The 14,882-nt window shown below is 26.6% G+C and overlaps 2 protein-coding genes across 5 annotated transcripts in view; one reads left to right on the plus strand and one right to left on the minus strand.

Annotated features, from left to right (window-relative positions):
- The first annotated feature begins 289 nt into the window (after positions 1–289).
- LOC149057455 (uncharacterized) lies at positions 290–823 on the plus strand. The gene has a single exon (XM_089223416.1). It carries the CDS (start codon positions 290–292, stop codon positions 821–823), a length of 534 nt encoding a protein of 177 aa, XP_089079542.1.
- Positions 824–5,081: 4,258 nt separating this feature from the next.
- The window catches only part of LOC107163312 (band 3 anion transport protein-like), a 64,278-nt gene continuing 54,477 nt past the window's right edge, over positions 5,082–14,882 (minus strand). For 3 of the 4 annotated variants that reach the window (XM_015510676.2, XM_015510675.2, XM_089221892.1), the window contains 18 exons: positions 14,506–14,608; positions 13,663–13,778; positions 11,993–12,147; positions 11,663–11,840; positions 11,374–11,582; positions 10,994–11,044; positions 10,054–10,494; positions 9,708–9,897; positions 9,362–9,586; positions 9,098–9,246; positions 8,803–8,997; positions 8,563–8,678; positions 7,927–8,077; positions 7,305–7,561; positions 6,991–7,205; positions 6,254–6,462; positions 5,284–5,457; positions 5,082–5,206 (listed from right to left, as the gene is read on the minus strand). In XM_015510676.2, the coding sequence (XP_015366162.2) occupies positions 5,126–5,206; positions 5,284–5,457; positions 6,254–6,462; positions 6,991–7,205; positions 7,305–7,561; positions 7,927–8,077; positions 8,563–8,678; positions 8,803–8,997; positions 9,098–9,246; positions 9,362–9,586; positions 9,708–9,897; positions 10,054–10,494; positions 10,994–11,044; positions 11,374–11,582; positions 11,663–11,840; positions 11,993–12,147; positions 13,663–13,778; positions 14,506–14,608 (3,215 nt within the window). In that variant the 3' untranslated portion in view covers positions 5,082–5,125. The remainder of the gene's footprint in view (positions 5,207–5,283; positions 5,458–6,253; positions 6,463–6,990; positions 7,206–7,304; positions 7,562–7,926; positions 8,078–8,562; positions 8,679–8,802; positions 8,998–9,097; positions 9,247–9,361; positions 9,587–9,707; positions 9,898–10,053; positions 10,495–10,993; positions 11,045–11,373; positions 11,583–11,662; positions 11,841–11,992; positions 12,148–13,662; positions 13,779–14,505; positions 14,609–14,882) is intronic. The other variant, XM_015510677.2, reaches the window with a different exon arrangement.

Genomic DNA, 14,882 nt, shown 5'->3' on the forward strand with positions numbered 1-14,882 from the left:
TAATGCAAGTTTCAACATGACTTCATTTAGTGCAAATAGAAAAAAAGAACCAGGGTATCAAACAAATTTTAAAATTCAAGTGCAAGTTTATCATATAATATGGTCGCTTCTACCTCGTGATGATAAATCATCTTATTTACCAATATATTTCATTGGAGACGATGAAATTCAATCAAAACAAAGATGCGATGTTATTCCAAATGTCAATGCTAATATTATTGAATCAATCCAATAATTTTTACACGAACACAATGAATTGATATAAATCTTCAAATCTGCATTAGAAAACATGCCAACAGATGAATGTAAAATAGTTTTAAAAGCTGACAAAATACCTAGAGGAGAACATGAACGATGCTTCAATGTACCAACAATAAACGAAGTAGCAGCAGTTATAAATGGCAATGAATTCAAAAAACGTGATATTATATTACAGAAACGAAGTAATGAATATATGAGAGTTCAAGATACTCATAAATCTTATGATGCTTTACAATATCCGTTGATGTTTTGGCGGGGTGAAGACGGTTATCACTTTGAATTGAAACAAATAAATCCAGCAACTGGTTTAAATACAGATAAAAAAGTATCAGCAATAGATTTTTATGCATATAGAACAATGATAAGAAAAATCCCGGAAAATTATTTACTTCGTTATAGTCAATTATTTAATCAATTCATCGTTGACATGTATGCAAAAATAGAAAATGAGCGTTTACATTTTATACGATTTAATCAATCAAAACTCAAGGTTGATCAATATATTCATCTAAAAGACGCATTTGAAAATGATGGAAACCCTGAGGATATAGGACAAAAATAAATTTTACCTGCAAGTTTTATAGGCAGTCCTAAACATATGCATAAGTATACACAAGACGCTCTTTGTATAGCGCAAACGAAAGGAAAACATTGCTTATTTATGGCATTTACATGTAAACTCAATGGCCTGAAATAACAGAAAACTTGTTACCCCATCAGCAAGCAAGAGATAAACATGATTTAGTGGCGAGAGTATTCAAATGTAAATTGAAAAAATTGATGGATTTAAAAGCAAAATATTTGGCGAAGTTGTAACCTGGGTTTATTCCATAAAATGGCAGAAAAGGGGATTACCACACATAGGATAAACCTATCGACTACGGTCTGAGTTGTGAAAAAACACGATTAATATATTTTTATTATTATTAAAATCATTTTTTTATGATAGTAGGAATATAGATGGAAAAACTTGGGAAAAGTAATATTTTTAGTTAATAAAGGTATTTCAGTATTTGAATAATCATCAATATAACCTTAGCGTTTTAATTAAGAAGAAGAAGAATATTTTACTATTGGGCACTAGTACTACAGAAAGTTAAATTATGTTTTGCAAATAAATTGCATTTGAAAATATCATTGTGTATGTGTAATACCTATACTTTGAAAGATTCAAAATCCATAAATAATATTTTTTGATTACAACAAAATAACTACAATCATTATTCTTAGATTAAATATCTAATAGGTAATTGTTCGTCTAAATAAAAACTCAAGTATATAAAAAAAAGTACTGTGTTGATCTATTATTTTTCATTTTTTTCATAAATATGTTTTAACACGATAACATGTATCTGACCAATTTTCTGTGATGTTTTCATCATTGTTAGGTACTCTTATTTATTAAGAAAAATATATTTAGATTCATATTCCCTATAGAGGAAAAAATAACTTTTTTTGTTATAAATTATTATTTATTAGCTTTAAAAATTAAACATTTTATAAATTTTTGAAATTTAGTCAAAATATTTGAATTTTATGCTTATAAAAAAAATCGTACTTACCTATAGATTTTTAACATTTTAAAATGTCAAAATATCTTCCACTGCTTATATAATAACTTGTTAGAAATATTGTATTAAATTATGTTCAAGCATTTCAAGCTAGTTTAAACTGTTTAAGTGAAGGTAGAACCTAACATACTTATGATTGCAAATTCCATGAAATACTTAGGTACTTAACATGAGTATTAAATTATCTTTATTTTATATGACTGATATGACTTGATTTTTATATAGCACAATAGTAGGTACTTTGCAATATTCTCTACATGGATATATATTTGAAGTTAATTTATAACTGTTTCAAATTCTTTTAGGTACCTACTTATAATGTTAAAAACTGCTTCACAACTATATAGTTATCTTATTTATTATACAGCTAATTTGTTTACTTAAACCGCCAAGTAGAATATAATAAAACTTTAAAATTTCAATTCAGATATGATTTTAGTTAAAACAGCTTTCAATAATTAACATAACATAATATATTTACTAATAAAAATATGTCATACTGGTATAAGAATATAATTTATAGGTGCATAAAATATTATAAACAAAAGTTTATTATTAATATTTTTGATTAGGTAAGTAGATTTTTTTACATTTCATTAAAAATAATACTCTTGATTCAATAAAATACAATTTTTATTAACATCAATAGGTATAATTGATAAGTAGATGGGTACAATGTTTGGTGTTATTATGTTATAAATCCACAAAAATAAATTTTATAAATTATAAACTATAAGTGACTGATAAGTAAATTTAATAATTATAATTCAAAATGGCATTTAAAGGAAATAATAAAAATACATTTTTAACAAGTAGGTAATCTGTATTTAATATACTTTTAGTCCTTTTAGACACGAGCCAACTCATCCATCATTTATCAATGAAATTAAAAATTAAATAGTTAAATAAATTTAAAATTCATAAAATTTATAAACTACCTACCTATATATCATGGATAAGTTGAATAAGTATAAAGGAATATTTTTATTTATTATTTAGATATCATGTTTTTCAAACAGCTGAATTATGATTATGTTACACAGTTCTAGTTAGGCAGTTATTTTCTAAAAAGGATTTTGTACGCAAATCAAATTAATATTTAGGAAAACATCTCCATCAAGTTTTAGAAAATAATATGTCACACATCTTAAGGTTTTTACAAAATTTAAATCAGTATGGCTGAAGACTCCCAATGTACACGGAAAAAATCTGATAAAATAATATATTTTTGTCTATTTAGAATAACCACAATCAGACAATATTAAACAATATTAATAAAATATATCAATATGAGAACAAAGAAAAATAAGGATAAGATATGTTGACAATTGTATGATTGAAAAATTGTTTTAGGAGTCTGTAAGATCAGCAGTTTACACAGAAATATAGTAGGTAAAGTTAAGTAAAAAAACCATTGTGGAGAGATTAAATACCTCCTAGGCACCAATTGCTAATGGTACTTTTTTATTAACTTGGTTATATAAGGTAGATTTTATTTGATTAGGTATTTTTATTTTAATAATCGTATAGATTGTTTCACTCAGTGGGTTCTCATTACACATGAATAGGTCTATCTATATACATCAAAAACTTCAACTATAACTTACAATTTATGTTTTAAATTAAATTAGTATATATTTGAAAAAAAAATGTATTTTTCAATAATATATTAGGTATTTGTGAGTATAATTTATTTGATACCAAACTGTACCTATGCCAAATTATTACAAAAATAGATAATATCAAATATAGGTTTTATAAATTAATACAGTATACTAAAGAAAGTATCAGTTAACTATATAAATATATAATATAATTATATATATATATATATATATATATTATATATGTATATTAAATATTGGCTATAGATAAAACAAAACTAATTTTACAAATTATTATAGTGACAGCAGAGTTAGAGCTCAGAATAAATAGGCATATATTAATATATTATGGTAAATGATATAGATATTTGGGTACCATTTATTATTTCTAAGATAATAAATTTAACATTTTACATTTAATATTTTACACCTTTCTATTGGTTTTAAACACAGATTTTCAACAAGCTTTAATTACTAGAAAAATAAGGTATTTATGATTTAATTGTCAATAGGTAACATATTACATTAATCCATATTCGTGTTATAATTTTAAAACAAATATATATCAAAAAAAATATTTAACAATCCAACTAAATGTAAACATCACATAATTACCATACATACATTAACCTGCAATCGTTTTATTTTAGTCTAAAAGTATCATATAATGAAAATAAAAATACTGAAAATTTTCGAAACTTAATTCATAATTAGGTATTTGCATATAAATATGCATAATATAATAATTCAAATATAATAACATTCATAATAATATAATTCAACGATTATAACATATTTAGATTGGTGCATTTTCTATTACTATTAGGTATCAATACTCATAAACTTTATTTAAACTACATAAACTCAATTAAAGTTTAATAATATTGCACCACAATTACAAAAATAATAGGACTCAGCAGTAGTATTATTGTAATATTGTACAATATTTCAGATCCATATGTTACATGTCTATTCATTCGACATAAAAGAAATGTATGAATAAATATAATGTTAGCAGTGACAAAACATGTATTTAGTGAATGACAATGTTATTGATATACACAAATATATTAAATAGATTATTGCTATCTGGAATGTATGGGAAACAAACTTTTGGCAACAAAATGAGCAAATCTATTGCAGACTTTAGCAATAGGTAGAGAAGACTTAGGCATTTATCAATTGATTTTCATATTTTACCGTGGGCCAGTTAGAGTAATAGTTATCTTTGTGTAAAGTTAATACATATTATTTTTATAAAAAAATCTCCTAATTTCTTACATAAGAAATAACAATTATTACCATGACAAATATTAATATATCCTATATCATATTATTATTATATAACATATCCTAATAAGATCGATTGAATTAAAATTATTCTTAAACAATTTTTCAAACTTTTTTAAAAATTATTTACTGTATACTTGTGTATCATATTATTTAAATCAATATTTAAGTAATGATATATGTACAGTAGAAAAAAATGTTCTGAAAGATTGGGGATATTTAAAATTGTTATCTGATTTATGTAAAAGTTTCAGTTGTAAGCATAATAAAGTCAAACATGCGATATTTTTCCAAACCATATTAGGTATGTTGTCGAACGTAAATTGTCACAACATTTTAATAAACAAAACATGAATTAAAGAAAGAAAAAAGTGTATTACGACAGTCAATAAAATATTACTATCCCGGTAGTCGAGATTCAGCATAGAAGTCGGGTTCATCTTCGTCATTAGCCATGTTGGTGGGCTCGTTACTGTCCAGCTATAGTTGAATAACAACAAATCTAGTATTAAAACATCCACAAGGTAAAATATAATAATTAATATATGGACACTTACTGCTCGTAATTCTTTTGTAGTAAATAATTTATCACATAGTTGAGATCGAACAGGAATCATCATGATTAAGAAAAACGGAAAAAACAAAGAATATGATGACGACTTAACGCTCCACAAAATACATAAACATACGAGTTGAATTCCAGTGAATAGATGCATTTTATATGTCTGTACCTGAAGCACAAAATCCAACATGAAAACTCATTAATAATGAATTAATTAAATTAAAATAAAAACATTTTCAGTATAAAGAATTAAAGTAGGTATTAAAAAATATTGTTTAAACGTTCCAGGAACCTGGTATATATGCACTTATGGGTTTCTTTCTTTATAATTTATATATAATATTAATATATTAGAACTTATAAGACATTAGTAGAGCATGATTTATTTATACAATTTTTCTAAAGTTCATGGTTTTTTTTATATATTATTGACACATATTGTATTAATTCCGTCTTTATACCAATTATGCATAATATATACCAAAAAGAACATCCAGCAGTTTCAATTTTGTGTTGTTAATTAAAATTTTAGAGTGAATTGATCAATCATCAAAATTAAATACAAAAGCATTATCTTTGTTTTATCGTTGGTTTTCACAATATTTTTCTTTGTAATGAATTATGAATATGTATCATAATATCAATCTTTAAAAATTTTCAAGATTCACTTAAAAATAAATATATTAGAAATAATCAAATATAGAACATAGTTAATGTTTATACATTTAAATTTGATAATTGGTCAATTCACTCAACATTACAAAATCGGAACTGCTTGTTACGAACATTTACGTAAATTATGGTTAACTGAGAAGGAGACACGCGAGACGTCCTCTTAACAATAGTATCTATCACCACGATTTAAGATATATCTTAAATCGTTACAATTTCCTAATAGTTTGATTAAATTACAAATATAATTTGATTAAAAATAAAAAAACATAAACATATATTAATATACTTACATGGCGAACGTACGGTGCTTCTGAATGATGTTTCACAGGCATGAAAACTAATTTGAGACGTTCGAAAAACTGTATACCATCTATGGACGATATTCCCATGTACAGAAATACGCCAAAAAGTACAGCCATTGGAATCAATCGCAGTAAAGGAGACATGACGACTGAACAACCAACCATTACGGACACTAAAAGAGAGCTGACTCTTTGCTCTAATTCCAATAAAAAATTTAAATAAATTAGAATTAATTAAATAAAACATAATAATATCGCTGAATTACTAATACTTAATCTTTATTGCATTATTATTTACAGTCATAATGAATAAATGATATTATATCATTTACACTGTCGATAGTTTTGGTTGATACTTAATCTAAGTATTTTATAAATTACATAAATTTAAAACAAAAAACACATCCAACTTGATATTTCAAAAATATGTTTTTCCGATTACTTAGATAGTTAGATATACCAACATCATATTAAAATTATATTATAACTAATTGGTTGAAACATAGATTTATTACGTGTTGACTGTTGATACATACTTAATACCTATTGAGTATTGATTCAATATTTCAGTATAGCAAGCATGTGTGATGTTTTTTTTTAAATCTAAACCTCATGCGTGTTTTTGGACATGACTTTACTTGGCGTACAAATGCAAAAACATGCGGAGAAAAGTCCCAAAACATCTTAAACTACATTCTTTTGCGATACAATTATTTTGCACGAACCTTTTACTTCGATGATATGAGGCTTTTGACCGGGAGCATGAGTTCGGCTCATCACTGTTAGTGATGACACATGAGCAACGGACCTGACAGTCGCGGCGCTCATCCATGGAGCACCAATCACGCCGCACATCAGATTGATGCAATTTACTAGTACGATATCCAAGTGAAACCCGCTACCTTTCTGAAGTTTGCGTTCTTTTTTGGCAATAATTAGCCTGTGAACAGATAGAATGGTCAGTTGTGTTTTAAAGGTATATACAGCATGTTTCACTGGCGCTAGCTCCAAGTACATCAAAGTTATTATGGGTACGTACTCGCTGATATGGGTTTCCATAAACATGAGAATATAGACGAGTATGGCCGGCACAATTGCAACGAAAGGCACCCAGGGTTCAACGGGACTTTTTAATCCGCTGGGTGATATGAACCACCCACGTGCTGTTGGATCCGACGGCGTCAAACCTTCAGGAACTTTGAGCTTTTCTGTATAAGTAGTTGAATTGAAATAGTCAGCGGCTACCATCGATATAATGGCTATGGGCACGCCAAAATCACCCAACGCTCTACGAATCTGAAATTATTACAATACCTATTATAGATGATGTATTGGCCAGAGGCCGACCCCAGTTAGGAAAACAAAGGGCATTAATATTACGTATCCTAAAACCCATAGCTCCTTTACTTAATTTTGTTTCATTCAATTTATTTTTTAATAAATTAACAAGTCAAGTTTTGCGTCCCATTCAAACTGGCATAAGCATTTGTAGCTTGTAGGTATACAAAACAATTCGATCCGTATGATCCATATAATATCATGTAAAAATTAATTAATGAAACATAATATTGTAAAATAGAACAGAGTTCCTCAATTTATAGACTATACTTTATCGAAATTAATAAAGACATATTTTATTATATGATAGAAAATTCACTCACATTTCTTCCAAGAAATTTGCTATTTCTGAAATGTCGAAGGTAATAAGCAACGAAAAATGTTCCCAGTGCTAAGATAGTGCACAGTAGTGCAGTATTTGGCTGCTTTGTGATCATAGGTTGATGATCTATTGGGTTAAACAATTCTGTATCGCTAAACAAAATTTTTATAGGTTCCATTTTAATCATGATAATGATTTTATTAACAATTTGTACAATAATTAAACTGCAAATATTCATAATTAGAGAATTCAAAAAATATATAAATATCCGTTTAAAATTAAAATATAAACAAATTTCATTTAACACATATTGTAACGAAAAATAACTATAATTCAACTTGTCATATATTTATATTCATATTGAAGTTGTTAAATATTAAATACCTACAATAAAAACATTCCATGATAAAAGAACAAAACACTAAATAGGTTTTTACTTTTCATTGATAAATTCAGTTTTTTTATAGCATGTTAGTGAATGTTATATTTTAATTTAAAATACAAGAAAAAACAAATACTTATTTTTTATTCTTTATATGGCTATCAAATATTAATAATTAATATGAAAACAATAAAGTTGTATAAACCAAATTTTTTTTTTTTAAAGTTGATTATAACAAACGAATCAAGCACTCACTTGTATGTAGAATTATAGGAAGTAGAGTTTGAGAGAGAAATGTAATTTTCACTGCCTGACAAATTATTTTCTTTACAATACTCCTTCAATGGTAATAGCGGATGTTTGATAAATACCTTTAAAAATAAAATAATTTTACTTTGCAAATACATTTAATATTTAAATATCCTACATACGAATGTATTCTATAATTTTGTTGAAGCATAAAATTAAAGAAATAACCACAATTACTATACTTACGTTAAAGCATTTTGATAAGCTCTCCCATATGTAAATTAGCGATATGAGTGACGCAAAAATTTCTTCCGTAAACCTTGTGAATACTTTTACTAGCACACTGCCTTCGACGCAACTAACAATTAGTGCAATGATTACCAACCATATGCCAATGTAAACTCTCATAGGTAAGAATTCAATGTCGTTACTGCGACAAAACTGAAAAATACATAATAAATAAGCACGATCGTTTTAGAGTGGTGTTTAGATGTAAAAAAGAGATTCAAAAACTATCCAACTACACTAAACGCATACTCACAATAAATAATGCTTCGTCAAAGAGCAATAAAGGTCCAGTAGTTCCTACTATCAATAACGGCTGTCCAGAAAACAGGGAGAATATGACACCAGAAACAGATGTGGCAACTAAAGTTTCTGATATCCCGATGAAATTTTTGGTTTTATCCGCTGAAAAAAATTATGTGAAAACAATGGAATGTTTAAAAATGGCAGCAATTTTTCACTTAATGAGTGAAATCAATGAGAGTTTGTTAATCTATAATTATTGAGATATTATACTGACCCATAAGACCACCAAATGTGATTGCTGCTGACAGAGCAGCAAAGTATATGAATATTGCAGATGCTATACACTGTAAATTTAACCCTTGAATGAAGTCGGATTTGTAGTACGGTAATCGACGTCTAATGTCCTTCACTAAACCTCCCCAAGGTTTTTTGGTCCGTCTCAAAGGGTCATCTTTGTTATCGTCGCTCTTTTCACTTGAAATTGAAGTTAAGGTCGCGACTAAAAACAGACCATAAACTTGTTATTATGATATATTACTTAATTTATTTATCAAATAAAAATGTATCATCGATGGTCCATAGCAATACCGGATAAAAATTGTTTATCGACAATATTCTACCTTTTTGTGAAGCTGCGCGTGTTTTACGCCTCTTGATCTGTTCGCTTTTTTCCTTGAGTTCTCGTAAAGATAGTAATTCTTCTCTTTCCCAATCACATGGTGGCAATACAATACTGCTGTCGAGAAACTCGTTCAGTAAACTTATCAGTTCTTTACGTTCTGCCGCTTTGTACGCTTTGCAATGAAATTCCTATAATCATTATAAAATAAATAATGAAAATCGTTTAACTTGTTCACTAAACATAGAATTTTAGCAGTTTTAATACAATTTCTGGTATACTGTGTACTATTTGGTACCTATGTAATTACATTTTTTTAGTGGTTATAATCATATAACATAACTTACAGAATTTGACATTAAAGTTGACATCGATCTTCCAACTTCATGATAATCGATATCCTTTGGATCAGGAGGACCCAAAAGTATAAACATAAATCGTACTGGTATTGTAACTTCAGTCAATGAAGGTATTACAATACCTTCAGCTAAACGTACAAAAGCTGCAGTTCTTTTTTTTAAAAAATCTACAGAACCAACTAACACCGTAGTAGCTTCAGCACCAATTGGTATTCGTTTAAGAATACTTTCCTTTTGAGCTCTTTTCACCATGTCTTCGGTTGATGAGGTATAAGTCTCTTCTTTCATATCAATATTAATATGATTTTTATCCAAGTCTAGGAAAGATCGATTGTTGTTGTTATTGTTAAATCCAAATTTAGGGCTTGAATGCATTTCATGACTCGAAACAGTACTTTTCATTTTTGACTTTCCATCGTCATTCAGATTCTATAAATAAAAAACGGTAATTACTATTACCTTTAAAGTAATTGGAACGCATAGAATATAACTAATTTATATACTATTGAGTTTAATTACTACTTGGTATTAATTATTTTGAAAAAATTGGAAATCTAAAAAATTATGAGTAAACTACATAATTAAAGCATCGCATTATGTAAAATACTAATATATTGATTTTTAGACATATATTAGATAGTTTAATAGAAAAAAGCATATCGTGAATATGTTATAATTCGGCCTATAGCCTCAATCTGAAAGAAATGTTTAAAAAAGCGATTCAAATATAGTTGTAGCTGGTGAACACTTGTCAATCAAGAGATTTTAACTAAATATTCTATTCTACAATAAAACAAACAATACAATTCCTAAACGATGTTAATGATTTAAAACGAATGATGCACATTATTATTATTATTATTATTATTATTATTGTTATTATTATTAATAAAGGTATTTATATTTAACTAAGAGACTGATAGTTTACATTGTGTGTAAGTGATGCCGACCGCTTAGCCAGAAATTCTGCCTCAAATTGCTGTCAGAAAAACAATATTTAAACAAAATTATAGACATACCTATTATTAAATCTTATAAAAATAATCGTGGCTTTCATAATAGATATTTCAAGATTTAAGATTTAAAAATATTGTATTTATACATATATATATATATATATATATATATATATATATACGTTCAGCAGAAACATATAGGTAGCAAACATTTAATTTGATATCAAAATGATTATTTTTTAATTTATTTTTTAATAATTTATAAAATCCTTGAAGATAAATAAACAATCCAAATAATAAACGATATTCTGAAGCCATTTTAAAATAAAATGATTTCATAAACAAAAATTACCGTAAGACTTGTGTAGCTGGATGTATTTCGTCTAATAAACCTACTAAACTTGTCGCTGTCTTGTTGAACGTGTTTATGTCTAAGCAACAACAATCTCATGACCGCAGATTTGTCTTCTAGGTTAATAAGTTCCTCGATAGCCATTTGTTCAACCACCCGATATACAACACCAGGTAGATCTTTTTCTTCCAAGTCCAGTAAAATCACACCTTTAGCAAAATTGTCATTATTTATATTTCGTGATACTAGTTCTTGGTGGTGGGTATTGCTAACGTATTTAAGAACTCACCTGACTCCAAAGATCTCCGCACGTTCAACAATGAATGGAAACTCAAAGACGCCACGTGTGGACGTCCCCATCTGTCCGTGCCTTCTTGCACGTCTTCCTCGTACTTTATCCACCGAGCAGTTTCTTTCCATTCCCGTTCTTCTCCAGTACCTTTTAACTCGTCTAGTTGAACAAAAACCTGAACAAAGAAGTCAATCATTGAGAAAATATACACGTGAACAGCGCGACGCATCAATAAAAACAATGCACATTTAATCATAAAAAGTGTCTCAACGAGCACTATACATGAATATTATAATCATAATCATAGTAGTAAAAATAATAACGTACCGCATGAGGACTATGATCTACGTATTTCTTAATCACTTTTATTGGCAAGCCTGTGATTAAATTCCCCTCTATATCTCCAGCGTACGGAACCAAAAAGGAACTTTTATTTTTGCCGCTGAATCTCCGTTTTTCTTTATTGCAGTCGTATCGATGACCTACGAATATTAATTAAAATAATTATATTATATTTAAAAAAAAAATGTCTAATATTTTGATTAATACTTATATTTTTTACATTTACATTTATATTTACACGAAAAAGAATCACTGCCATATTGATTAAGGTAATGAATGTCATTAATATGTCAATCATATTATTCAGGTGTATGCAATAAATAAATCTAAGATTAATGCAAGTTACCGAATATTTGTGGTTAATATAAATATTGACACTAAATTATGAAATAACTATAATTAGCGATGTAGTTTAAAATGTATTTATTCAAATAATAATACAATAAAAGGAGTGGCGTTTTGAATAACATCCAAGTACTGTATCGTGTATTAACTTTAAGTATTCGGTAGTTTATGAAAATATAATATTAAGTGTCATCGAAAAGATAATAAGTTGTTTAATTATCAATTAAAAAGGTACTTTATCGATATTTAAAACGAATACTATGCATATATGTAACATACATATCTACGTTTATTATAAGAGTGTAAATATCTAAAATATTAAATGGGTATTATATGTTTATTCTTTACAAAGCAACACTGTACCATATGAACGAGTCTGCTTTGTGTTTGTCTTCGTCTAATCTAATTTGTATAATATCCTGATATTGTCAATATTATTTAATGCTAGTTTATAAGTTTATAACACTTAGACTATGCCAAATAAAATAAACCAAATATTAAAAATAAGCATGTAATAAAAAATGAATAAATATCAATAATATAAAAACCATTCAAAGCTATTTTCAGAAAAGTTTTCATAACTGCAGAGCTTAGGTCATAACCTATTGCTTCTTATTTTATTATTACACATAAGTATTAAATATACAACAACCAAACAAATTTTTTCTTCATTACATTTCGGTAAATAATGTAATTTTCGTAATAAATGCAAAATACATAATTAGGTAAAAATCATGTTTATATAGTCAAATATTCAATTAATAATTTGTTATTACTACATAATGTTAAATATCTATGGATTCTAGAGAATAAATTGGAACTTTTAATAATTATATGTTATTGTCTATTATCTTTTTATATATTAATATTATTTAAGTGAAATAGGTACTGATAAATAAGAATATATTTTTTTTTTCAAATGAAATTTACAATCTGCACCTAGTGAAATAATAAGTGATACAAATATATACATAAAAGATAAAAGGTCGTAATTCAATTAATTAGTTAATCACATAGAGAGAAAAATAAAGTTTAAATTAACTGAACGTAGAACTATGCATATTTTGTGAAAACATTCACATAACACTAACACATTCATCAGAAGGGATTATTTTTCCAGCAGGTCCTGATACCATTTAACCTTCTTGAGGGGTTACCGGACATTTTGGAGAAGTGAATTTTTACAAATTATAATAATGTATTCGTAATTAAAATATTGATTATTGACATTTGTATGTGATTCATTCTTTTTTTTTATTTAATATGTTGTAAACAGTTAAAACTTAAAATTAATTTTAAAATGTTTTTACTTGTTAAATCGTCTTGAATGAACTCATCTAAATTTTCATCGATTTGTAAATCATCCTTTGGTATAAAAATGTCTCGTTCATTATTCCTATGTCGACTATGATGACGATGATGATGTCTTCATTAAAAAAAAGAAACATACCGTGAATACAATTCAAAAAGATATAAATAAAACAAAATATCACCAATTACATTTTAATTTTGATAGATACAATATATATATAAATATATATAAGTAGACAATACCATACAATAATAAAAATAAATATATTATGCAAGTTATGAGTTTTAAACTCAATGATTTTTTGATTTATGGGTTGTCAATAGCAAGGTAAATCTGGCAGAACTTGAAATAATAGATTTGAATTCCAGAAGATAAATTTTACTTGTTAATTCATCATAATATACCTAATGATTCATTAGTTATGAATAATTATCAATATTTTAGTTAAAATATTATGCTTTACCTAATAAAAAAAGCTAATCACAGCTACCTAACTAAATTTTGAGCGATTTGTATCAGTTAATTGTTTTTAATTGCTCAAATTTAAGGAATAACTAAGAAAACTATAAAATCTATATAGCCATATAGGTAAGGATATAACAAAAATAGTAAATTTAATGTTGGCTTAAAACAGTTCAGCCGGTTGAAATTCTAAAACCAAAAATTTTAATAATACTATTTAAAACTTTTTAAAATACATAATATAAAGTCAAATATACTATTGTGTAGCATATAGATAGTGATAAATTATGATATGCTTGTTGTTTAATATTAACATGTCAATGAATATATAATAAATAATAAAAACGTAAAACGTAAAAAAGTAAAAAAGAACACCTACCTGTGTTTACGTTTCTTTTTCTTAAGTTCTTGAAGTGGTTCTTCTTGTGCATTTTTACCAAGTTCTCTATGTTCATTGTAAGCTTCTTCTTCATTTTTCTCATCTATAATTTGATACGAAAAATGTGCAAGATATAAGTAGTGTTTATTTTTATTAAATTATTTAAAATTTTGAAACAAAAAAATTTTTTTTTCCGAAAAATCTTATTATAATATGTTCATTTCAATATACAGCATGTAACAGAACTATCTGATAAATGTTAGTAACTAAGACTCATGGTATTCCAAAACAAACATTGGTGAAGATATGGCTAACGATATTAATATTAGAAATAATCCAGTACCATCTGTATTCTTGATTTTTTCAAAAGTTATCGC

Source organism: Diuraphis noxia, unplaced genomic scaffold (assembly GCF_037042655.1).
Source record: "Diuraphis noxia isolate RWA-SAM2 unplaced genomic scaffold, SU_Dnox_SAM2 contig0003, whole genome shotgun sequence".
In the NCBI taxonomy this organism is placed as follows: domain Eukaryota; kingdom Metazoa; phylum Arthropoda; class Insecta; order Hemiptera; family Aphididae; genus Diuraphis; species Diuraphis noxia.